General features: G+C 42.5%; 1 protein-coding gene across 1 annotated transcript in view; it reads left to right on the top strand.

Moving 5' to 3' along the window:
* The first annotated feature begins 432 nt into the window (after window positions 1-432).
* Window positions 433-24418, top strand: part of gli2a (GLI family zinc finger 2a) — an 89808-nt gene continuing 65822 nt past the window's right edge. The window contains exons 1-2 of the mRNA XM_071484420.1: window positions 433-983; window positions 19448-19587. Coding sequence (XP_071340521.1) covers window positions 19473-19587 — 115 coding nt within the window. The 5' untranslated portion in view covers window positions 433-983; window positions 19448-19472. The remainder of the gene's footprint in view (window positions 984-19447; window positions 19588-24418) is intronic.

The raw sequence follows: 24418 nt of genomic DNA, 5'->3' as shown, positions 1-24418 counted from the left end.
AAGTTTGAGTTTGTTCTGTGTGAGATCACAGAGAGCCTTAATTCTCCGTCGAGCCACTCACAGAACCACTGCTCCTAAATGCAGCCAGAGCTTTTTCCAACTGCTGCTGTAGGTGACAGTCAACAAAGGCTCTGATTTGTGCAGCACCGCTCTTGTAGCTGATTTACATGTGTGTGTTTAAACTCAGCTGTAAAACCCGCGCAAACTGGCTCCAAACTTCCTTAAGTACAAAACGTGAAAAATCGAGCAATAAATGAGACTTTATCCAACTTTCCTCTCGAGTACAACTGCTGGATTGAGTTAGCCCGGCCCATCTGGTGCGGCAAATGGCCCAACTCACCAGGGAGCGAGGGGAGTGAGAGAGGAGGAGATGGTGAAGGGGGGGGGGGCGAGAGAGAGAGAGAGAGACAGAGAGAGAGAGAGACGGAGGGGAGGAGGGGGGATTGAAAACAGATCAGCAGCTTGAAGATCTCAACACCACCGCATGTCTCTGCAACAACTGCCGAGTGAAGCCAAACCGCTTTGAGCCCCAAACTTTTTATGAGTAAAAAAAAAAAAAAAAAAAAAAAAAAAAAAGCAGCTTTTTTACGCATCATGTTAGTTTGCTGAAGACGCACGCAGAAAGCGCGTCTCCAGGAGAAGATGGATTGTAAGAGAAAGTTCGACGCGACTTCTGCTCCGCACTGAGTCTCTCTCTCTCTCTCTCTCTCTCTCTCTCTCTCTCTCTCTCTCTCTCTCTCCGGGGGCAGGAGAGCAGGTAATGCCGAGCAGCAGACTTTACTTGCTCCAAAACTTTTCCTAACTCGGTTCATGGAGTTTCGCGTCAAGTCTGGAGAGGCTTGTTTGCGCGTTTCGCTTTCAATGGTGCTGCCAGCTTAGTCCCAGTTGACGGGAATCCGACTCCAGGCAAAGTTTTCCCTCGGACAAAAACACTGAGAGGGGAAGAGCTGCTGCGGGTTTCGACGAGGGAAGGAGAAGTGGAGGTAAGGAGGCTTCGCGCTGATGCTGACAGCGGCGGAGTTTGGGAGAAGTTGTTGTGGTAATGCCTTTGTGTTGTGTGTGTGTGTGTGTGTTTTATTTCCACGGTGAAAAAGGCGTTCTACTCGTGAGTTTCACCTCCTCTCCTGTTTCCTCTGCCGCCTCCCGTGTCAGCAGCAGAGGAGGCTCAGGGCAGCTTCACATCTCATTTGCACTTTGAACTTATCTGACACAGGAATCCAAAAAATGTTTCGTCCCGCAACTTGATCCATATGGGAAGAGATGTGATCAGGAAGCCCGGCGCCAACAGCTTTTAATAGTTTTACAGAAACTGTTGCAAAAAAAGAAAAGAAAAATCCAACAAGCCTTAAAATACATTTTCTCCAACATGAAGAAAAACACTTTTCTTTGCTTTTCCTCACTGTTTCATGTTTGCGTCCTTAGAATGAAAAACTGCGCTGCACTAATGCAGCCACCCTCACACTCCTCTCACTTTACTTTTTAATCTCTTAATACAACAAAGCACCGAAACAAACCATCAGGCAGAGGGTCAGGAATGCAGCAGCAGCAGCAGCAGCGTGGACGCGTTACTGCCTTTGACAGGCCTGTGGGAGATGTGTGTACCTCTTGATGAAAGATTCAAAGTGTACTATTTGCTCTCCAGGCTGAGCAGTCAACAAACACTTGACGCCTTTGTGGGGCCCTTAACCAGCTATATTTGCTGTTGGCTTTTACCCCTATCTAACAGGCTCTGCTAATGATCTCCAAACTCATGTGTGGACTTACAAGTCCCACTTTTTTTTTTAGTAAGTTGTTTTGGCCTACATCTTAGTGGAAAAGAAACTTTGTGTTTGGTTTTTGTGAAGCATTTTTTTTTTATGTAAGTCACATTTGAAAATTAAATGGGTCCTTTTTTTTGGCATTCTGATGAGACAACCTAGAAAAGTTGGAAAATCGTAGAGAAGCTTTAGGAATAATTCAAGTAAATAAATCAAAATAAAAAATCAGTTTCAAATATAATATTTGTGGTCTTTTTTTTTTTAGTAAGAGTAAGAATACATGCATGTGTGTTTTCCGCTTCACATGATGACAAACCCAGGCAGGGCCGAGGTGATTTGCATGAGAAAAAAAAAGAAAAAGTTTAGTGCATTTGCCCATTGTGAGGAATGAAGAGTTCCAACAGTTAGGGCCTACGGAGAGTGAAAGGAGTAAAGAATGGATGAGCCTATTCAGCTCATTCAGCCTCAGTTCGGGGGCTCCGCTCTGCTCTGCAGCGTTCAGAGACCCATAGTGGCCATGTCACTTTCATCTCCACAACCCCAGCCCCTGTGTGTGCTGTTGTGTGTCTGCTGCTGCTGCTGTAGCCCCCGTTTTCACACATTTTCTCCGTGCACAGGCCCCACTTTTATTGATCTAGCTCCTTTTTTTTTGCCTCTTTTCTGGAAATCCACAGAAAAATTAATGAATCAAATACTGGAAAAGGAGTGACTGTGTGTGTGTGTGTGTGTTGGAGGGAATAGGCCGAGGAGGAGGAGGAGAAGGTGGGAGCAAAAGGGGGTTGATTTTTTTTTTTAAAGCAAATACCGATGAAGTCTAGCGTACTGGGACAGAGAGGAGGGTTGGAGTAAGAAGGAGAGGGTGAGGAGGGTGAAGTCTGAGTGACTCTGAGGAGGGGGAGGAGCACTCCACTACCACCACCACCCTCCTCCTCTTCCTCCACCACAACCACCCACTCCTGCTGAGTAAACTCAAAAGTTGGAGAAGGAAAAGAAAAAAAAAAAAACACAGAGAACGGCATCAACCCCAAACTCATCCCACTCTGCACCGAACCAGCGAAGCCGTTCAGCAGCCGTCACCTCATGGCGGGGATAGGTTAGGTGTGGGTGGAGGTGGAGGTGGAGGGAGGCTTCTTTTGGGGCCTCGGTGGTTTGGTTGGAAAAAGTTTGCACTAGAATTTTGAGGCTGTGGATGAAGAGTTGCTGCTGCGCTGTGTAAACCTCTGACCTGCTGATGAACACACTATAGTTTAACACAATATCTGACCGAATCAACCTGAGCCACTCACTTCATACTTTATACCCCAGAGTGTGGGTGTTTGGCTGCAGGCAGCGGAGTAACAAAGTTACAGTAAGAGGTTTTTCAATCTGAAACAAAAACCTGAAGGAAAGCTGCTAAACGGCTTGTTGCTGCAGTGCATTCTGGTCTACTGAACGCACTGCATGTGAACATAATATCGGTTAAAAATCTTTGATCCTGAGGGACTGACACCCAGCCTGGCATCATCCATTAATGTTTTTAAACAGATAAAATTGTGGATTTCTCCTTTTTCTTTTTTTTTAAATTTTAGGCACAGGAAACAGGAAACTGTGACATCACTGTCAGGAAAGAGTAAACTGTCTTGAAGAGTTTTTTCTCTTGGCTCGTTGCAATGGAGTTAAAGTGTAATCACTTGTTACAGAGCAGGATGTTTTTAATTTCATGTGTCAGTGTAGTTCTCCTGTTGAGTCTATTGATAATGTAGTGCAAGTAATAGGCCCATATGTGATAATATTGCATATCATGATATTTTCCATGATATGTAATATTTTTACTTAATTTATTTATCTATTTATTTATTTATTTGCATTTTTGCAGTTACAAAAAGAGCTGTAACAAAAAAATTATTGAAACGTTAAATAATTATTTCATTTTATTAAGTGTTAGGTTTGTAAAAAAATCAGATTTATTATTCCATATCATAAAATAGTGACAAATCACAGTGTCCCTGAACCCAACGTGATGTCTACACACTGCTTGTTTGGTCTGATCAACAGTACAGAGTTATCTGACGCTATGTAATCTTCACATTTGAGAATCTGAGAATGTTTCCATTTTTGTTGCTAAATGACCTAAAGTGATGTTTTAAATCTGCTCACTTGTCAGACAGTTCTCTGCTCGAACATATTCCAATCAAATCAAATCAAATGTAACTGAAAGCAGCTGTTAACAGTTAATGGTAGTGAATGTGATTTTAGCATCAGTGAGTGGAGGACTTTGAGGCCCCAGAGGTTGGGATGTGTTGTGGCTTGAAACTTATTCATGTGCAGGGTTAAGCTGGTGAGACGTTCATGGCCATTTCAGGGGCTGTAAAAGACGGCTATGTGCTGAGTGATGCCACCACAGAAGAGTGAGAGACGGTCACTTCCGTTCATGTATAGAGCCCTTCACTGGACAGTCTCTGCTTGTTTTAACACCTGTTGTCTCTCAACTGTGTCTCGTTCATTCTCCCTCAAGAGTGTGATGTTAAATAGACTCACATCATGTCTGGGTTGGAGGGGGCAGCGGGGGAGTTAGCATATGAGCTATGAGCGGACACTCGAATCGCAGCACAAAACCTGAGGTCACGGTGGATTGTAGTGTTCACGTTCATGTCGTATGGCCTCTAAGAACACACGTCGGTGGGAAACAGAGCGGAGGCTGATGTGTGTTTAACAAGCTGCTTTAAGAGCTGCTCGGTAAAATAACTGACAAGCTCATTATAGCCGATTGACCTTGTCAGTCACTGGAGTAGCTCCCCTTCATCTAAAGCAAGGATGCACAGTTGCAGTGGAAACGTGTTCACGCAGGTTAGCTGTATTTGCAAGTCATGCAACCAGGACCAGTAACCCTGTTCCTGCGCCTCTGTGCCGTAAGTCTCAAACTGCAGAAGAAGAAGAAACATGAGACCAAAGACAGCTCCATTATCTCCAAAAAGGGAGGGAAGCTTGAACAGATTCAGTCTTGTATACAGTCAACCCCCGTGTGATGCATGATGTGTCATCACCAGCACGGTGCAGAGATTTTCCCATCATGTCCTGGCCGAGCTCCTCACACACTCCTCAGCTCTCACACTGAGTCATCGGAAACCGAGTTTCCCAAAAGCATTTTAACATCATCATTGTCTGTCGGCCTACAACAGAACAATGGTGGTTGTAGCTGCGGTCTACTGGGGGTAGTCCTGCCCAGGTCACAGGAGGTCAGTTAACTAGTGGGAGGGGGATGGTGAGACTGATTTCATTATCTCCACACAAGATAAACTCTCTCGACAATGGAAAGTGACAGGTTGTTGTGTTTTTTTTTTATTTGCACATTTTACAGCCTGTTTCGTCTCAATGTGAGGCTGAACGCACTGTTGTTTTAATTTTACATCACATTGTCAATAAAACGGTCTGAAAATGTTAAGATTTACACCAAACAGAGAGACGCTGATTCACATTTTCCTCTTTGGATTAAATGGCTTGACTCTGATGCTCTTGCTTGTATGACCGGGGTCAAAGTGCGCAGCTGAGCTCCGCCTCCTTGATATCACATCACACTTGTATTTTTTAAATTTCCCAGTAAATATGAGAGCATATGGGACTTCATGAGTGATTCTCTAGACTACGAAGAAAAAGATTTGAGGCCATTTCTACACTAAACCAATGTTAACAAGGAGCTTTATCGGTCACTGCTATTAGTTATCAGACGTCATCGAATGCATTTAGTCAAATTAATCATTTTACTCCGATACCCCCCCGTATCCAGACAGGAAGAAAGAAAGAAAGGTGGGTTATGGGAAAAGAGAGAGCAACAGACCTTAACTAACTGGTGATTTAAAAAAATAGTTAATTGAATTGAATTATTGAATGAACATAAAATGAACATTAAAATTTTTGATATTTTTGGGGGCTGAAGACTTCAAGTTAGAAAATGAAAAACAATCTGGGGATGTGGAGTCAGAAAGAGTAAAGCTTACTAGACCTCCTAGGCCCACTGCTCTTCTCTGTTTGAGGCTACTGGTGGTTGAGTTGCATTGTGGGTAGAGGCACCAGGTTTTCAATGAAAATATTAATGAAAATAATGAATAAAGCAGATAAAGGCACTGGTTCTGCTGCATCTACTCAGATGTTTTTTTTTTAACTGTCTATTTGTGAGTCATGTCATTGTTATAGGTGTGTACTGTTGAAGTACTCTAAAGAGTACTTAAGCAGAGCAAATATTTGCTGATTATAGAGTCTAAAGTGTGGTAATTTGATTGCTTTTCTTTCTTTTTTTAGGTGTAATTAGAATATTGTTGATGATCTTAGACCATCATCATTTGATCTCAGAGAACCTGGATATCTCAGTCACTCAGGAGCTTGGTTTTTTTTTCAAGTACCCATACAATTCATTATGGAAAGAATGTTGAAAATAGAAACTTGCTGGATGGTAGGCAGTCTTCTAAGAGATGTTAAGTAGGGGAAAAGTCAGAAAGACTGAATGTGGTTTAAGTGTGCTTGAATAAAGAAAATACAAGCCATGTCGAAGCATCAAAGATTTCTCTTCTCTCACCATCTGGAGCGGTGCTCAGCTACAGTGCTTTTGATCTTTGATTTTAATGGTTTGTGTTAAATTCAGTCTAAGAGACATTTACACCATCTGATGTAGCAGTGTCCACTTTAAATGTCTCTAAGTTGAGTTCATACTCTCCACATTCTTACCTGTTTCCAAACTCCCAGGTTCCAGGTCATCCACTGTTATCAGACTGTTATCAGGCCACTGCTTGGACAGAAGTCCACACTCAACCTGCTGAACGACAGGAATTCATTTTTTGTTTTATATTCTAAATAACTACAGAGGCCTGTGTGGTGGCTCTTTTCATGCTTTCCAAACTCCATCCTGTGGTGAATTAACCTCTCACTGGCTGGTGTGAAAAGGTGATAACCTCTCACCGTCATTAGGGATACAACTGCAAGAAGGGAAAAGCTCATGATTTCCCTTCACTGTATCATTATCACTTCCTCATCAAACACTAAACAGGCTTTTCTGTGTGACTGTGAGCTGCTGAGATAGACTGACATAGGCTCGCACACAATGGTGTATTGTCTGTGATGTTTGCCACAGGCCCTAATCTGATGCAGAGGCAGGGATCGGGGTCTCCACCGAGGCTACCGGAGCGGGGTGTGTTTGTGCTGCTAACTCTGGGGTTTGTGTTTGGGAGGGGAGAGGGCGAGGAGTTAGTAAGTTATGATTTACACCAGGCCCTCCCATAACTACAAAGACGACGCAGCCTCAAGGGCGGGGGGTGGCTGGCTTGCTTTCCTTACGTTTCCATATGATGGGAGGTATTAGATTCCGAATCGCGCTGACTCAGTGCCAGGCCACAGTCTCCTCGCAGATAGGAGCCGGAGACAAGAGATAGAGAGGCCGAGCTGAGCTTGGATATAGAGACATGTGGTTGTCTTTAGTAACCAGCTCTGTAACCTCTCCCCCCACCCTCACACGTCTGCTGCTGCTATCATCATCTCTCTCTTGCTCTCTCTCTCTCTCTGTCTCTCTCTCTCTCTTTCTCCCTAATTCTGGCTCTGTGCCAAACTGAGGTTTGCTCATGTTTTGTAATCAGCTCATTAGAGAGAAAGTGGGATGAAAACCGCGGTGGTTACGTGCAGGGCTGTGTTTGCACTCGGTCGTTTCACATGCGAGACTTCACAGTGTCAGGCTGCTCTTGGGGTGAACTCAGCGGTGACGACAGTCGGCCGTATTGTAGCGAAGCATTCCAGGAAAAAGAGTTGGTGAAGACGGCAGCAAATCTACATGCTTAGTGTGGGAAGCTGCGTGCAGTAAAGTGCACATTACTGCTCCTGAAACAGAGAGGAAGTCATGGTGCACGTTAAAGGCAAGAGAATTAAAGTGGTTATATTAACTGTTACCTTGTGTTTGGAAGTGGTTTCATTTATGTTGCCTTCAGCCACATATGTATTACTTTTAGACACTGATTCATCAAAGTCCACACTCAACCTGCTGAATCACAACACACAGTTAAAGGGACACTCCAGTGATTTCACACACGACAGTCAACTTACTTGTTGTTGGGAGTAAGCCTGTGAAAACAGTTGAACATGACTGAAGTCTGTGGCTCCATCCACGCCAATATGTTTACTTTTGCTCTGTTTATGTCTGGTGTTCACACTATCCTGGAGTTTTTGAGCCCGTAAAACACAGACTTTTGGGAAAACTTCTGATTCTTAGTTTGAAAACTCCAGAGTTGTGTTGTAGAAACAGAGATGATGACATAGACGCCCACGCTCGCTCCGTGATTGGGTCTTATCAGCCTCGGCTACCAGTGGTGAAAGCAACATGGATAATGAATTACAAATGTTACCGGCCTTGTTGTCTTTGCTAGCAGCTGTTGTGCAGTTAAATTCCGCATATTAACTCCACAACTGTCTTTGCTGTTCCTCGTTCTTAGTGTTTTCTGCAACTAACCAACTGCAGAGTAGAGAATCTGCTTCCTGCCCAGTGTACATGAATTTCAGGTGTGACAGAGTGGACACAGATTATTTCTGATACAGAACTGAAACGGTCGTCTGGATAGAGGTCATTTTAAAATGAAAACATATTAGTGTAGACACAGCCTGAGACAATGACCCTGATGATGTCATCAGGGTTATCTCACCTTGAGCGTACAGCCTACAACGTTTTTACAGAAATCCTTGTTTACAAATTTGGGTTTTTGGGATTTCAAAGATATTGATATTTACAAGTCAGTGAGAATGTGTTGAATCATGGGAAATGTAGGATTCCGTTTTTCTCATACTCTGTACTAAACATGAATATGCCTTAGTCTCTGCTTTTTTGGACCTGACCATTCCTTCAGTCTCTTGAAAATGTGACAACTATACTGCAGAGTAAATTGTTGGATGGCTCCTTTAATGTGTGAAAATGATCCTGTTGATTCATGTCTCAACACCGGCCCGGTTACTCTCCTGAGACTCAGCTGGTTAGGCCTACTCTTTCCATTCTTGCTTTTCATAATCAACTATCAAGTGTTTTTCTATGTCTCTTATTTACAACTGAATAACCAGGTTAACTGTGTTTTTTATGCTCCTGCACGAAGACTTTAAGATCAAATTGTGTCTGCTACACGGGAACACAGGTGGATGATGTCACCTGTCTAGTGTGATTGGTGAAACAGTGCTGACATTTGAAATAACTGATCACAGAGTGGGTTGGAGGCAACAGAAAGTTACCTTCCTGACTTTACTGCCTCATAGCTCTTGACCTGTTTGAGCAGGCTTAAGTTGCAGTTTTCCAAAACCTAATTTCCCCAGTTCAGAGTAAAACATGAGCCAGGTGCTTTCAGACTGATCCACTGTGGGGGCTGATTTCCAAAAGCTGTTTGTTAGTTTTGTTAGTTAAAAATACAGAGGTGTATTTTGAACAGAGGGATCAAACCTAGAGAAAAAAACTGTATTTTATAATTGTACTAACTAGCAGTTAGTAATAGTTACAATTAACACCATAAGTTTTCCCCAGGTGACATGCTTTGACAGCTGCTACTGATGGGTCCCCAGCCAACGCAAACACACACACGCACTGACATCCCCCGAAATCCAAGGGGAGCCCCCCTCCCCCATTACCAGAGGCCTGAGATCTGACTGTGGAGCAGCAGCAGCTGTGTGGTTGTACGGGCCAGCAGCTACAGACTGTCAGCTATCACAAGCACTTCAACTGGATTCACCACAACAATGTGGAAGTGGCACCACAGTGAAACCTGAGTGCAGCAAATTCAACTTTGATTTGGCCAAATCTTTACAGGCATATCTGCCATGGTTCTGCGCACACACACACACACACACACACACACACACACACACACACACACTGTTTTTTCTACATGTGTGGGGACCCATCATTGACATAATGCATTCCCTAAACACTTGCCTTAACCTTAACTATCACAACTGATGATTAACCTTTACTCTAAACCAAGTATCAACCCTCAAACTGCTTTTTAAATATAAGAGGTTTAGAATTCAGGTCCTCACAAAGCTGTTAGACCCCATAAGTATAGTGGTCTCTCTGTTTCTGGACCCCACAAATACAGTAAAACAAGCCCCCCCACCACCACTACCACACACACACCCAAGTTTTGCTTAAGTAGTTGCCGGAGTTATTGACAGCTGAAGCAGTCGAGAGTGAGTGTTAACAACACAGTTAGGATGAATGACCCCAGCCAAATGCTTCAGAGAGGAAGCCGACTCGACTCAGCAGTGTGCAATGTGGCACAGGTGACAGCTGTGACTTTTACACACAGACACACATCACAGGGACACAGGGTGAGTTTCACTCAGCTGTGACGTGTCAGTACATTAAGTCAAGATTATTTTTGCTATCAATTAATCTAACAGTTATTTATTTATTTATTTTACTTTAATTGTTAAAAAAAATAGTGCAGAAGAATGAACATCACAGTTTTCCAGAGCCCCAGTAACACATTAAAATAAACACATAAAATTGCTTGTCTTTCAGTTTTAGTTTCTGATTCTCACTAAAGATGCAGCAATTTGGTCCCGACTAAAATATCTCAATAACTATTTGTTGGATTGAATGAAATACATACAGACATATATGGTCCCTACAAGATGAAGCCTACTGAATAACAGCACGTCACGCATCATTAGGTCTTGTAATGATATCTCCCTGTTTGTACTGTTGCTCTCCAGATGTCTTTTAAACTACATAAAAATCTCCTGCTATGATTAACATTTTGTTGAACATGGTTTTCTGAAAAAAAGAAAACTATGGCTGAAAGATTACACGTTCACTTCCTCATCAAGAGCTCTGGATCAGGCCTTGTGCCCCGCCCACCAACGGAAACATCACAGAGACTCAGCCACATGTTTGAGCCTCAGTCAAACCCAGACTCAGTTAAGCAGGTGTGTCAGAACAGTTCTGTTGTTTGTTAGCGTGTAACTGGCAGTGGCAGGGAGTTAGAAAGAAGTAGCCCACCCCCCTACCTCTGCTTGAGGCTAGATCGACACTCTGACAGTGTAGCAGGAGTGCCATGCTAAATTTTGTGGACCACTCTATAATGTATCAGTTGATGTATTCTTGCATGAGTGTCTGCTCATTGACTTAGTTACTTGATTCTCTCCAAAGACAAAGACAAAAACCCAAACTCCATCCATGTAGATTCCTCCCTGCCGAGGGACTGTGTGTAGGCTTTGAGCTCCACATCTGTTTTCTGTTGGTTGAGGGAGACAAAAAGATCAACCACAGGATATTGCCTTTACTAGCAGGAAAGGTCGGGTTCAGGGGTGGGGTAAGAACTCATCCACAAGGGTTTTGTCTGCTGTTTTAGATGCCTTTTATATTACATCAGTTGTTAGGTGCTTATTACTCTGTATCTTCTGCAATCCACTGGATGGTGGGGTTTTGGTAAGGGATTTGAGTCCCCATGTGCAGTCTGCAGATTGTAAATGTTTAGAACAGACCGGAGATTAACCATAAACTGGAATGTGGTGAAGAAATTATTCGTAAAAGACCCTAATTTAAATGACTACATGATTAAAAACATGTCGACAATCATTTTGAATTGGAATTGGAAAATCTACATCTTGCTTTTAGAAGGTGGATTGTGACAACATTCTCCTTCCTTCTTGAGTGACCTGAAATCTGTACATGTTTGACAGCCTGTAGTGATGTTGTTTCAGCCTCTGAATCAGACTAATGACTGATGTGTTGCTGTCAGACCTCTCACAATCTGTTTCATGACCTTTCAGACCCAGGCTTCAAATCCTTACAGGGACGCATTTCTCCAAAGACGAATGATTCACCCACAGAGAATGTGCCCTGTCCTAGTCTAAACTTGTCTTCTCCCAGAGGTCTCAGTCTGTCAACAAAAACATTCCTGCTCTGATATTGGTTGCTTTGTGTTGATATTGTACAAATTTTGTGGAAACACATCAAAGCCAAGCAAGTTCTTCAAATGAGATAATGTCAATTTGGACATAATGATATAGACGCTTTTTCTTTGTTTTTAGCAGAAAGTCCAATATTGTTGATGTATCCATCTTCCCTTGGATGGAGGTTCTCTGCTCGGTAAGGGTTTAGTATTTTTCTCTCATGCTCTAAACTTGGAATAATTAACTTTTGACCACTTGAGGGCAGATGCACATCCAGCAGCAACACTAACACACATTCGGGTTCATGTTTCTGGCCAACTACTGATTCTGAGTCAAATACTGACTCTCCTATTGGCTCCATTTTGGTCTCCACCGTCTCCTGGGGAAACATCTGGCTCTTTAACTCTGAAATGCTGCACCATGTTCAGGGGCTAGTCACTAACTTGGTCTGCTGCTGTAGGCGCTGGGCAGGCAGAGTGCTCTGGGTTTTCCAGCTTCTTCAGTAACAGCAAACAGCTGTCTGCTGTGCCTGAAAACCATGCGATGCTAGGGGAACGGTGAGAGTTAGTGAAAAGAGTAAAGTTATAGGCTGCAAAACCAAAACAATGAGCTGAAAGATGCCAAAAAGCTCTGTAGATATAAAGGGAACTGCAGAGTTGGGTGGTAATTCTCTGTGTGTTTGTTACCACAGGCAAGTCCATGTGCTCAAATTAGGGTCCAAAAGATTTGTGATGTTCACAAATAATTCCAATGTTTGTAATAAACCTTTGTAAACCTGTAAAATAAATATGTATGATAAATTCAAGTTTGTATATTTGTAGAAATGATTTTAATTTGTTAATAAAAAAAGCAGATGCGGTGTAAAATGCTCAAAGATGCTGTCGTAGGCACAAATTCTCAGTCATTTCAGTCAGTTAATTCATTTGATCAATTTGTATATATGAAAATGTAGATTAGATCTACTTTAAAAGTTTATTACTTTGTATCAAACTATAGTTTATGTCAGGTAAACTAAAGCAAATTTAAAAATTAAAATTACAATGGTAGAAGTCCTTAAATAGCTTGCTTGAGTTTTCTTTCACCTCACCATGACCAAAGGGGCCTGTTAGATCCCAAAAAATGCAAATAGTTAAACAGTTGAATCGTGGAAGCTGGCAGGGATACTTATGTGGTAAACCAAAGGTGAAAGTTTCAGAAAGTGGTTTAAAAACTAGTACCATTTGACTGTTAGGTACTGCAGCAGTCAGGACAAAAAATGAGCTGCATTGTCTAAAGAAGGAAGTATTTGAGCTCTCATGGAGAAAACATTTGGTAAGTTAAATTAAAGGTTTCTCATGAAACTGTTGCAGAGAAAGTCCAGCCAAGGTGGTTAGGGCTGGCCATGTGAGGGGGAAAAACAGCGTTACCCTGTCTGAATTATGCAAGGAGCTCTCTGGATCCTGATATAGTGAAGGCACTGTACAACTGAAGCAGAGTGAAAAAAGAAGCTTGCGTGGACTCCTTCACCACCGCCTCCCCTGACTTCTACACCTGTCCACCTGTAAATAAGATCTGACGGTTCCAGCATTCCTCCTCAATGTGTCATTGTGTTCCGTCTTTTGCCCGCATGGGTGCAACTGGAGGAAGGGTTAAAAGCAAAGCAGTGCATCAACTGGATGGTTTTCTGCATGAATCACAGCTTAAAAAGACACTTCGGAGCTTTGCTAGTCTGTCCTATTGGCAGACTTATTAATTATTGCCCCTGTCCTGCTTGGGTGTTGGTACCGGGAAGCAATGTAGTATCATACCCATTCACTACATTGCTTCCCGTTACCTGATACTATATATTACCTTCATATAGTTAATGTGGGCATCAGCCACAGTGCTGGATGAAGTACTGAGATCATTTCTTACAAAAGTAGCATGTGCTCCATTATAAGTAAAAGTCTTGTATTCAAACCTAAGTAATTAGCAGGAAAATGTCTCTAAAGTTAAAGTTCTCCCCATGTTAAAATTTCAAAATCAACATGATCTTATCTTAACCTGCAATACCTGCAAACTAAAACTAGTGTAAAAATATTTTCATCTGAAATGTATTGGAATATTGACTTTAATAGAAATACTCAGGTAAGGTTCAAGTACCTCTAATTGGAATTGTACTTACAGTAAGTGAGTAAATGTCTGTCTCACATGCAAAATGAAAACACTTCTCAGTAGCACGATTTAATCTCAACCACTTCTCAAAAACAACATGTCATTATCACATCTGTGATGAAGAGACAGAAATATGTAAAACAATGGTATATTTTGGCTTGTGGTTGTTATGTGAACCTGCATGTGTATCACCGTCAGAAACATGAGACCAGAGGTCTGCAGGTGGCATAGGGGCCAGGAGACCTCACCTACCCATCTCTCTTGTGTTTGCCAACTGAGCAGAGTGTGGGACAGCAGTTGGTGTCATTGCGTGTGTGTGTGTGTGTGTGTGCTGCTGCTGCTGCTGCCAGGAAAGAGAGCCTACCAGCATACGGATTGCATTGACTGAAAGATAGGAAGGAAGAAAGTAAGAAGAGCAAAGCCTGGAAATCTTCAAAACGAGAGGGCCTCTTTTGATGTGTGTTTGCATTCCTTTCAGTGTTGGTGAAAGGGGAGCTGTTGAACGGTAGTGGAGGAGAGGAACACTTGAAACTGAACGAGGCGCTAAGAAAAACACACACCAGGTCTCATAACAAAAGTCCTGCATGTCTGAGAGGGAGGGGGTAGAAGGTGAATTAACAGTGAGAGGAAGAGAAGAAAAGATGAGGCAGAGAGACCGATCTCTTTAAATGAGTGGAGCTCTGCGAATGGTGCAAGATAATGACTGAGCTGAACTGTAGATTCATTAGTCAAGTGATTATGCTGACTTTCTTCGTTTCAAGATTTCTGCATTTCCCAGAAAAAACAAAACATAACAATTGATTCTGTGTTGGAAACAAGTGGAATTAGCTGACCCTCTTATGATTTGAAGTCTGACCTTAGCAGAAGAAAACAGAACAGTGACTTTCCCCATTACCTTAGTCTTTTTCCTGTGCCTTGTGTGGTTAAGTAGCACGTCTGGATGGTCCATCAGAGTCTGGTTGAGGAAAATCAATGCGTACAGTCTCTGCCATAAACCATACCCTCTCTATCCTGTGCACTAAATTCTTTTTCTGTTGCCTATTTTAGTAATGAATCATTAAAGGTCCCATGTTTCACTCTTTTACAGTGTTTTATCTGAAGTGTTAATATCCATCAGAAGGTATATTTGTGGTTTTAAGAACCAAAAACCATCTCAGTGTCGTTTTACATCTCCTAAGTCAGGCTTCTCTCTGGAGCTCTAGTAACAACAGGTCAGTTAGCCAATCAGAGGAGAGACTCAGAGCCTCTCCTCTGATTGGCAGATAATCAGTCTTGTGACATCACAAAGTTCCAGAAGTCCTGACAGCTGGTTTTAAGGCTCAGTGTCTGAATACAGGCTGTGTGCATTTCTCTGTGGACTGAGGCTTTGAAACTGTCACAGTATTAATATAGAACCTAGACCTGCTTTATAATCACAAACACATGGACATCTACCTTTATACAATCTGGGACCTTTAGATATGAAAATTGTACATTCATCCTGGACATATTAATAGTCTTCCTGTTGTAGGTGGACTATATTTGATATAATTTATTAAATACGGGACATATTTCTTGGTATCTGTCATCACTACTAAACCAGCAGTCTCAGCTGGAAAAAAACAAACATACAAACATTCAAAGTGAGGTTTAGAGAAGAATCTGTGTCTGTGCATAAGGCATTTTTCAATGGAAAAAAAACAAAAGCCATCCAGTTTTGTGGTTGTGCAGCAGGAAGGAACAAGAACAAAGCAGCCTCACTGTAAAACTTAGGGTTTTGGATACGGTTTCTCTAGCCTTACCCACAAAAAAGTAGCTTTGCATTGAAACAGACTAAATAAATCATTTAAAGCAGTAATATGAAACATTCTTATGCTTTTATTTTGATGCTAGCCAGCATTGCTCTGGAGTTTTTGCTCTGCGCTTCCCAGAAATCACAGTGAAGTTGATACTGGGGACATGTGTCCTCTGTTTAGAGGCTCAGCATCACATCTCGTTCTTTAAGACACCAGATAAAAGTTTCATGACGTGGCTCGAGGTTAAAGAGGTGACATATAGAAACATGAAATGAAAGATTTATTCATGTAACATTTATTTGTATCATGATAAATCAGCATTTGATTTCCTGAGAGTGAGGTGACTGTGTGTGTGTGTGTGTGTGTGTGTGTGTGTGTGTGTGTGTGCGTGTGTGTGTGCGTGTGTTTGTGTGTGTTCTGTACAGGGTGATAATCCTGCCCCCACTCTCTTTAAGTCCCCAGCCTTGTGGTCACATGGCAGCAGAGAGTGGGGTAAAGAAAGGGTGGGGAGGAGAGGGGAGGGTTCCTTATCCTGTTCGTGCCACAACGGACTGCCCAGCCAACCAGAAGATGAGACAAGAAGTGCACCCTTGTTGTTTGTTCGCCTTTGGCCCCTGCCATCTGTCCGACTGGTTCCTGACACCTGTACCAGCTCGTCAGAGCCGGGCTTCCCTGTCATCGGGGGTAACACGGGGTCTGGCCTGTAGGGAGACACCAAGAAGAGGGGCAAATGTAGCAACTCCAGAGAATTAAGGAAAGAGGTGGGTGGGTGTGGGAGGGACTTGACAGGGTGAAATTGGGGCCATTTTTTTGAGAAATGAACTCAAACTGGTTTAGATTAAACAGTCATCTAAACTGCACCTGCTGATTATTATTATTTTTTTAATATTTAGGTAAATGCAGGTGCTTGTACCCCAAACCCCTCTTCATCAAAATATTGGCTCAAGGTTCAGACACGACTGGAAAGCAAATAGTTGGCATGCTGTAAAAGCATGGAAACAGCTATTAATGTGGTGCCAGATGTTCATCAGACGGTGATGTTAAGGGGAGGATTCACAGTTATTTTTAAGGGGCAGGCAGCTTGAAAGGCAAACGCTGTTGCTGAGAGCGCGGGCATGTTCATGTGCACATCTTATCTGAGCCAAGAGGGGTTTACTACCAAAAAAGAGAGCCTACAACTCTGGCCAGCTCTGAGCTGACGATAAAGGCCCATGAAAGAGCACATTAAATTCTATCACTAAGGTGATGTCAGAGTGACGGAGTCCTCCAAGACAAGACGGCTCCTTGGCTGAGCTGGAGGACTTTTTGGCACCAGAAAAAAAAAGAAACAGATGCAGCCTAAACCTGTTAGTCGCCCACCTCTAATCGGCTTACACTGGCTCGGTGACAGGCGACTGGCACCTCCAAAGGGTCGCAGACATGGCTGCTCGTGCACACACCTCACAATAAAGGATGACATGTTGGATATCCACATGAAACCAAAAACAGCACTTCACACATTCGGCTAGCGATAACCAGATCACTGAGCAATTACACTCACCTTTTAATGCTCATAACTATGTATTTGCATCCACATATTGTCATCCGGTATCTTAAAGGGTGTGTTTTTCAAGTTCCTCTCTAGTCATATTTAAAACTCTGTACAATACTGTACTATGTTCAATATTTTGTTTAACATGGTTTTCCCACATAAAGGAAAAAAAAAAATTAAACTGGGGCTTAAGCTCATCTCTTCTGACTTCCTCATTGAGGAATCTGGATCAGGCCTTGGCCCCGCCCACCACCTGCTTGCTCCAGGTGTCCAGGTGAAAGAGCAGAGAGGATGAAGATGGTTAGAGGAGGAAACATCAGAGAGACTCAGCCTCATGTTGGAGCCTCAGTCAGACCCAGACTCAGATGAGGAGTCTGTTGAGACCAGAATCAGAGGCTAGCAGACGGATCAGAACAGTTAGCGTAGTTAGCATCTTTTATTTGTTTATGTTGTTTGTTAGCTTGTAACTGGCAGTGGCTGACATGGTATTAGTGGTGGTGCTAAAGCAAACTCCGGCCCCCTGTACTGACAAGGCCCCCATGAGGCTGTCATTGGTTCACTGCAGCTCCAAGGTGGAAATTCTCAGTCATGGCACTGACTGCTTATTTTGCTCATGAAATGTCTTGTATTATATAAAAAACAACAAATGGACATGTTAACAAGTTTAAAAGTATTTTGAAGATGAACTTCAGGGTGTTGTTTGTGTCTTTTGGGCAGAAGCCAAGTCATAAACACATTTATTTTCAAAGACGTGAGACTGCTAAATTATTTCTGGGGTATGTCTGTGTCAAGTTTTAATGAACCGACTTTCCCGAGATGCTAACAGGTGCTTCATTTGGATGCCTCAAAGCGTTCAGATGCTGTGGTAAATTAATGTTGAGTTTTCTAAAACTGCTGACCTCACATGGAAAAATCTCCTTCTTCTTACACTTGTGAGATATGAAGTCATCCCCTCAGATTACATCCAGTTGCTGTGTCTTGCCTTCGTCTCAGCATTCTGTCTGAAAGCAGGTGGAAAAGCGATGAGCACAACTAGCTAAAGTGGAATGACCTTTCCCTCCCAGGCCAGGAGACTGCGTCTTGTTTGTTCTTGGCCATGGACGGTCCCAACAAAGTCAAACAAAGTGGCTCTTTGGTTATCGAGCCATTCACACAGACATGAGGAGGTATTAACACAGTGTTAGCACGGCTAAAATCTCAGCGCTAAGGGCCACTCATGTTTACAATTGGAAGAGAGGGGCCACTGTGAACCCACACTTACATCCAACTGACAAAACTGTATGTGTGTTCAGGGCCTGACCTGACAGTTACACTGACAGAAGAAATGCAAACACACACGTAGAAACACTGCAGTGCAAATATTGTAATATGGTTCAGTTTTTGTTACTACACTGAAAAAAGAGTTTCACTCTCTTGCCTCAGAGATGATTTGTTATTTGACAAAAACCTGTAAATGTTCTGAATGAAAAGGAGAGAAATGCATGAAGATACAGAATGCTCTCATGCCACAGTTCATATCAGGAGTAAGGGAATAATCTTTCCTTTAAATACCTACTTTTTTGAGGATTTTCCATCTAAAAACTAAAAAAATAAAATGATTTTTTTCCATCACCTAAAATAAACAAATATGTAATTATGTAATTGTAATTTTAAGTAAACAAGGTTAAACTATTAATTTGCCGGTGTACCAACAAAAAGTGCAGCTCCCATGAACTTTTACTAGTGTGTCAGTGTGTGCTCTTATGTTATTGTAACTTGGTTTATTGCATATCCATGATATCAACAAACAATAATGTTATTTTTCCATTTCTTAGCTGTTCTTGCTGCTGTCAAAAAACATAATGTTTAACTTAAAGCCACTAGACTCAAACTGCAATTTGAAATAAAAAACATGATATTGTAATTTAATCTAGAGTAGTAATAGCAAGCAGACCGCACAAGGCTATGTTCCAAGCTTTTTATCAGTAATATGTATTATTACAAATGTCATCATAAATTACCTTTTTTAGACAGAAATACTTTTGCTGTTTACTATAGATGTTGTTTCATTAGGCCTGAACAATTACACATAATGTTATCGAAATCGCAATATGGTTAAGTGCAATACCCAAATAGCAGGAGGTGCAGATTTTTTGATAACAGTAAAATGAGTCACAACAGACCATAAATGAAGCATTGCAGTGCTAGAAAGATGCTCAGGCCTATAAATCATATTCTCCAGATGTAAGGGAATATCCTTGTTAGGTACAAGCCCCAACAAAAATCACATCATCATCATTTTTATGTTATTTTAAGTGAAAATGTCATGTAAAAATGCCTAACATCAGGTAGTTTACCTAACATTAGTGTTTGTCCTGCCTCTCCAGGTTGTGAAGGACCCTGAAGAGCAGCATGGAGACCTCAGCTCCAACGGCCACTGAGAAGAAGGAGTGTAAGGCCTCAGGTCTGGATGGAAGCAGCTTCTCAGAACTCCCTAAAAAGCCCTCACCCACCACCCTGACCAGAGGTACTGCAGCTTTCCAGTGCTGTTTTCTCACTTACCATTTACACTAGCTTTTTGACATAGTTTATTAGGAACACCTAGCTAAACCTAATGCAGTCTCATGCAAGAGTCCTACAATATATCCTCCCTCATGACGGTTATAACACCTGGTCCGATAACACAAGACAATTCAATAGCACCAGAAACTGCAGCCTCTAAAATGACCATAAAGTCAAAAACTCAACTATATAACCTTCATGGAGGAGGATTTATTGCAGGACACTTGTATCAGACTGCATCAATTTTAGCTAGGTGTACCTAATAAACTGCCAGCTGAGTGCACAGTAGGTACACATAATAAATCCACTGTAATGGTAAACAGGGTCATTTAGTAATTTGGTGATAAATTTGGAGTGCTTCAGCTCTGTTCAGTATAATGGAGCACTTTTGTATGCGGGTGTCTTCCTGTAGCATCACGTCCTCTGCAGTGCAGTCAACTGAAGTGTTATGGCCTATCACAGAAGTTGCTGGGTGGCACATGAAAAGGGTTAGACCCAGAGACGGGGGCTGCATGTTTCCGAGATGTCAAAGAATGGGTGATGAAAAAATTTTATAATGAGGTTGAAAGACCTTGTTCTCACCTCCCGAGTGTAAATTTCATGAATAACTAAAAAAGGCTGGCATAGCAGTGGACGACATGGTGTATCAGAGGCCTCGGATAAAGGCCGGGAGGAGGGAAGGGCCTTTGAAATGCTAACAAGATGTCATATGACATTGTGGCAATATTTATGCTTAATGATGGTCTTGGTGGCCTGCCACGAGATGAGCCATGAGCATTAATTGTTTAGGGATGAGGGGTGAGAAACTAGGACGTTCCAGTGCACTCTCCCTGGCACCTCCACAAAGAGGCCACAAGTTTTTCAAAACCAGCAAAGAAGAAAATATTGTGCTTGCCATGACATGAATTATTCAGCCATTTACACAGTTATGACCATTGTGTGTGATGTCGGCAGTTGGGGGTTGAATTTTCATAACCTTGCACCACTGTGAGCAAAGTAGTCTTCACCCATCAGGGGTTGTTTGTGCTTGTGAGGTTACACAGAGGGTGCAGGGTGTGCAAGATTCCCTCCTATAATGGGGTCATAATTAAAAGATGAGAGCTCATGTTTTCATCAGTGAATATGTGATATAAACTCCTCATAACGAGGTTGGAGGACCTTGTTCGGGCCTCTGAGGTACCACTGTTATAAATTACTAACGCCTGCTGGTGGACACTGAAAGCCCTCAGGAAGACACACTGCCATCATCTGAGGGGCCACTGCAGAAGCATATCACTCAAGTTGTTTTACTGTTTAATGAAGGGCCTGGTGGCCTGCCATCACAAAGCCCACTTTGTCGCACAAGGGAACAGTAGAAGTAGGGCATAAGTGTGTGATTAGATAGTTTTAAAGCTCTGCTTTTGTTTTCAATTGATGATTCCTTCTTTTTATTTGAACTGCTTCTCAAATTATTTTGCATCCTTAAGAGAAAAAAAAAAAATGGGACGAGTGTGAATAAATCAAGTAGCTTGGATATATTCATGCTTTCTTAAAGGTCTTTGTTTATTCAACTTACTTGTATTTGAATTGGAATTTCAAAGCATTCCAAACCATGTGAACTACATTCTGATTTTTTTAAGATATGATATGTAACTTTTCCACATTAAAATGTCTAAAAATTACTACACCTCTGTTATATTTTTTGTGTGATCTTACATTACCCAAATGTTTCATCAGTTCTCAAACCAGAGAAATCTGTGATTTTAATCATGGTAATGATCATGTCATTTGGTTGCCTGTCATATCCTCTTGTTGTTTCCTGCCAGAAGCTCAAAATTGACTTTTATCCTGTTATAAGTCACAATTTTTTAGATACACTTCTTACACCTCGGGCATTTTCAACTATGTATTTTAACCAGATGAAGGATTTTCATCTGAATTTTAAATTATCAGAGAAAAAATCCAAGCAAATGTGAGACAGCACAGCTCCCAGCCTCTCTCTGACATCCTGCATCTACTGAAAAGTGTCTGTGAACCATTGATTTTTAAGGTGAAATTGCTTCAACCGTTGTTTCTACCAGTTTTAATGCCCTGGTCCATTTGTTTTGGAGAAGAGGTGACCTCTGTAGATAACTCAGCTCCAGGTAAAAAAGTTAAAGAATGACTGCTTCATAAGTTATCAGAGAAACAATCGAAACAAAGGTTAGCAGCAGTCTCAGCTTCCAGCCCTTCCCGGACGCCTGGTATCTGCGGTGCAGCGTCGCTGAAACAGTGACTTTAAAACTGCTTTATTCAGTGTTTTTACTGGTTATAATCATGTGGTCTGTCTGTTTTGGAGACAACAAGACCTCTGTGGATAATTTGGCAATGGTGGTGAAGACAGCAACACCCATGATCCCAATGCTATTTCATGACACCACCCAACAGCGTCTTTTGTTCTTTTGACTGAGAGACCCCAAGCGGCAGAAGTTACATACTGTGTGTTTAAGCTTGATATTAAAATGACACAATAAAATCGTGTAACTTAAGTAGAAACATCCTGAGAACATCTCGTTCATCTCACGTCAGCTGGCCACGAATCTCATGACTCGTTTCATGAGAGCTCACTGCGCTTGTGTTTCATGGAGATACGCCTCGCCCTGTGACTCCAGGTGTTAAGATATAATGGCAGCGTGTCTGGCTCCTAAAGCGAAGTGTGTGTCAGGGTCCAAGGGGAAGTAGAGCATGTATAGGAGAGTGGCTAGGGATGCTTGCACAGAAGTGCAGGTGTGGTTCAGCCCGTATGATAGAAATCAGGACCTTGTTAATGGTTTTAAATGGGCACCCACATTTTGTGTGACAGCCTGCATCTGTCTCACAGCTACAGGGCATGCTTCCACAGGCTCGGCCCTTGCAACCCGACTCCCAGGCCCCAGGATTTATGAGTCTGTGTCGGCTTGCGCCTCACCATGTCAGAGTAACATGTGTTCAGATTAGGTGCCCGCTTCCAGAACTGTAAAACATCTCACGGTTTCAAAGGAATACCTGTGATTGATGCCCCTCCTCCCCCTCCTCCCTGCTGCATACAGTCTGAGGGTATAGATGCTCAGATGTGCTGCATTTCGTCACCTTCCACCGGCCTCATCTGAGAGGGAGCGGCGGTTTCAAACATAGATCTGCCAACTTGTTTTACGGCCCTTGTTATATGCTGAGAAAGTTTGCCAGAGAGCATTTTTCCATCATCCCTCACTTTGGTGTTGACTGTATGAGGCCAGTGCAGCAGACACACTCTTGTTATTTCTACCTAACCAGTGTGTTTGCGAACTCCCGCCAAAGACTGATGTTCTTCAGCATATAAAACACATTGTCTATGGATAATTATTCACAGCTTTGATGTAAGAGGGGTGCCAATGAGAGGCGCTACAAAAAATAATCCTAACCTTTGTCAACACTTGCTGTCTCTGAATAAGAATACGGCATGAAATCACCCCCTCCTCTTGTGTATGGATCAACTGCAAGTCTGACTCGGAGCTGTCACTGTGATGTAGTAAAGTAAAAAACCTTGCTGGGAGCAGAGTGTGGCTTTGTGATTAGGTTCTGGGTGTAAATCATGGTTACATCCACGCTAATATGTTTTCATTTTAAAATAGCACTTTAAAATGAAAATGATCTCCATCCAGGTGACTGTTTAAGCAGTTATCAGAAACTATCTCCATACACTGGGTATGCACAAGTAACTGAAAAACAGTTGCTTGCAATATCATATGCAGACAACAAGGCCAGTAATACTTGTAATTCATTATCCATGTTGTTTTCACCACTGTAGTCGAGGCTGATAAGACACATCCGGGAGTGACTGTGGGTGTCAACGTCATTGTTCCCAAAGGTTTTTTCAAACTAAAACAGAGTTTCCAAAACTCTCCGTTTAAGGAGTTGGGTGGACGTAGCCTAAGTCTCAGATGGAGTTTGAGTCTGAAGGGGTCTCAACCAGGGTTTCTGCAGTGGCCACAGGGCCTCTCTCTGGAGCGGGTCAGCCCCCTCCCAGCCCTTCGGCGGAGAAAAATGTCCCAGAGAAAAATAGACATCCCCCTACCCCCCTCTTACCCCTAACCCCGATCTCCCTCTCCATCCACAGGCCTACTCCAAAGGGAGGACAGCCACTAATCTTCCTGAGAAAGAGATTTCTGCCTTTCTTTCTGTGTCCCTAAATGAGGCTCTTACGCTGCTGTGGTTCCACTGGGTGAGAGGTGGAGGGCAGTGTTTTTGGGGGGGGGTGCTCAGTGGCAAGGTTTATGGAGGGGGGGGGGGGGGGGGGGGGGGGGGGGACTTGTAGGTTAAGTGGGTAGTACAAAGCAACTGTGAGTATCGTTCCTATGTAAAGAAATGCTGTGGATTGTATTACATGGCTGCACATACAAGAAACACCTCCCCTGGCTCCTAAAGCCACCAAACATGTCAGGGGTTTCATTTTTAACAGCCCAAAGTACATATTTGTGTCCCCAGTGTTGAGAGAGAGGAGAATCAGCTCTATCAAGTGTCATCTACTGTAACATTTTGTTACAATTATCAATAATGTCTTTCCTGATACTTGAGAAGACCTGCAAGCAACAAGCTTACAGGAAGGCCTATTGACCAAGTCCGATGTTGTTTATTTTCCTGTCAGAGTCTATAGCTGCACACTATCAGGAACCCACCGCTGTCCTCCAAGAATGACTTAAAGAGCGGCCGATATTGTTTCTGTTCCGGAATGACATTCAGTTTATAGCCTTTATTTGCAAACTTATAGTTTCATTGTCAGCAGAGTCGGTTTACACCTGGATTTTGTGCCAGATATATTC

Source organism: Trachinotus anak, unplaced genomic scaffold, assembly GCF_046630095.1.
Source record: "Trachinotus anak isolate AG129_WGS33_773 ecotype Australia unplaced genomic scaffold, CSIRO_AGI_Tana_v1 ptg000001l, whole genome shotgun sequence".
NCBI lineage: Eukaryota > Metazoa > Chordata > Actinopteri > Carangiformes > Carangidae > Trachinotus > Trachinotus anak.
The sequence above is the reverse complement of the archived record's forward strand: the minus strand, read 5'-3'. Positions and strand labels throughout refer to the sequence as shown.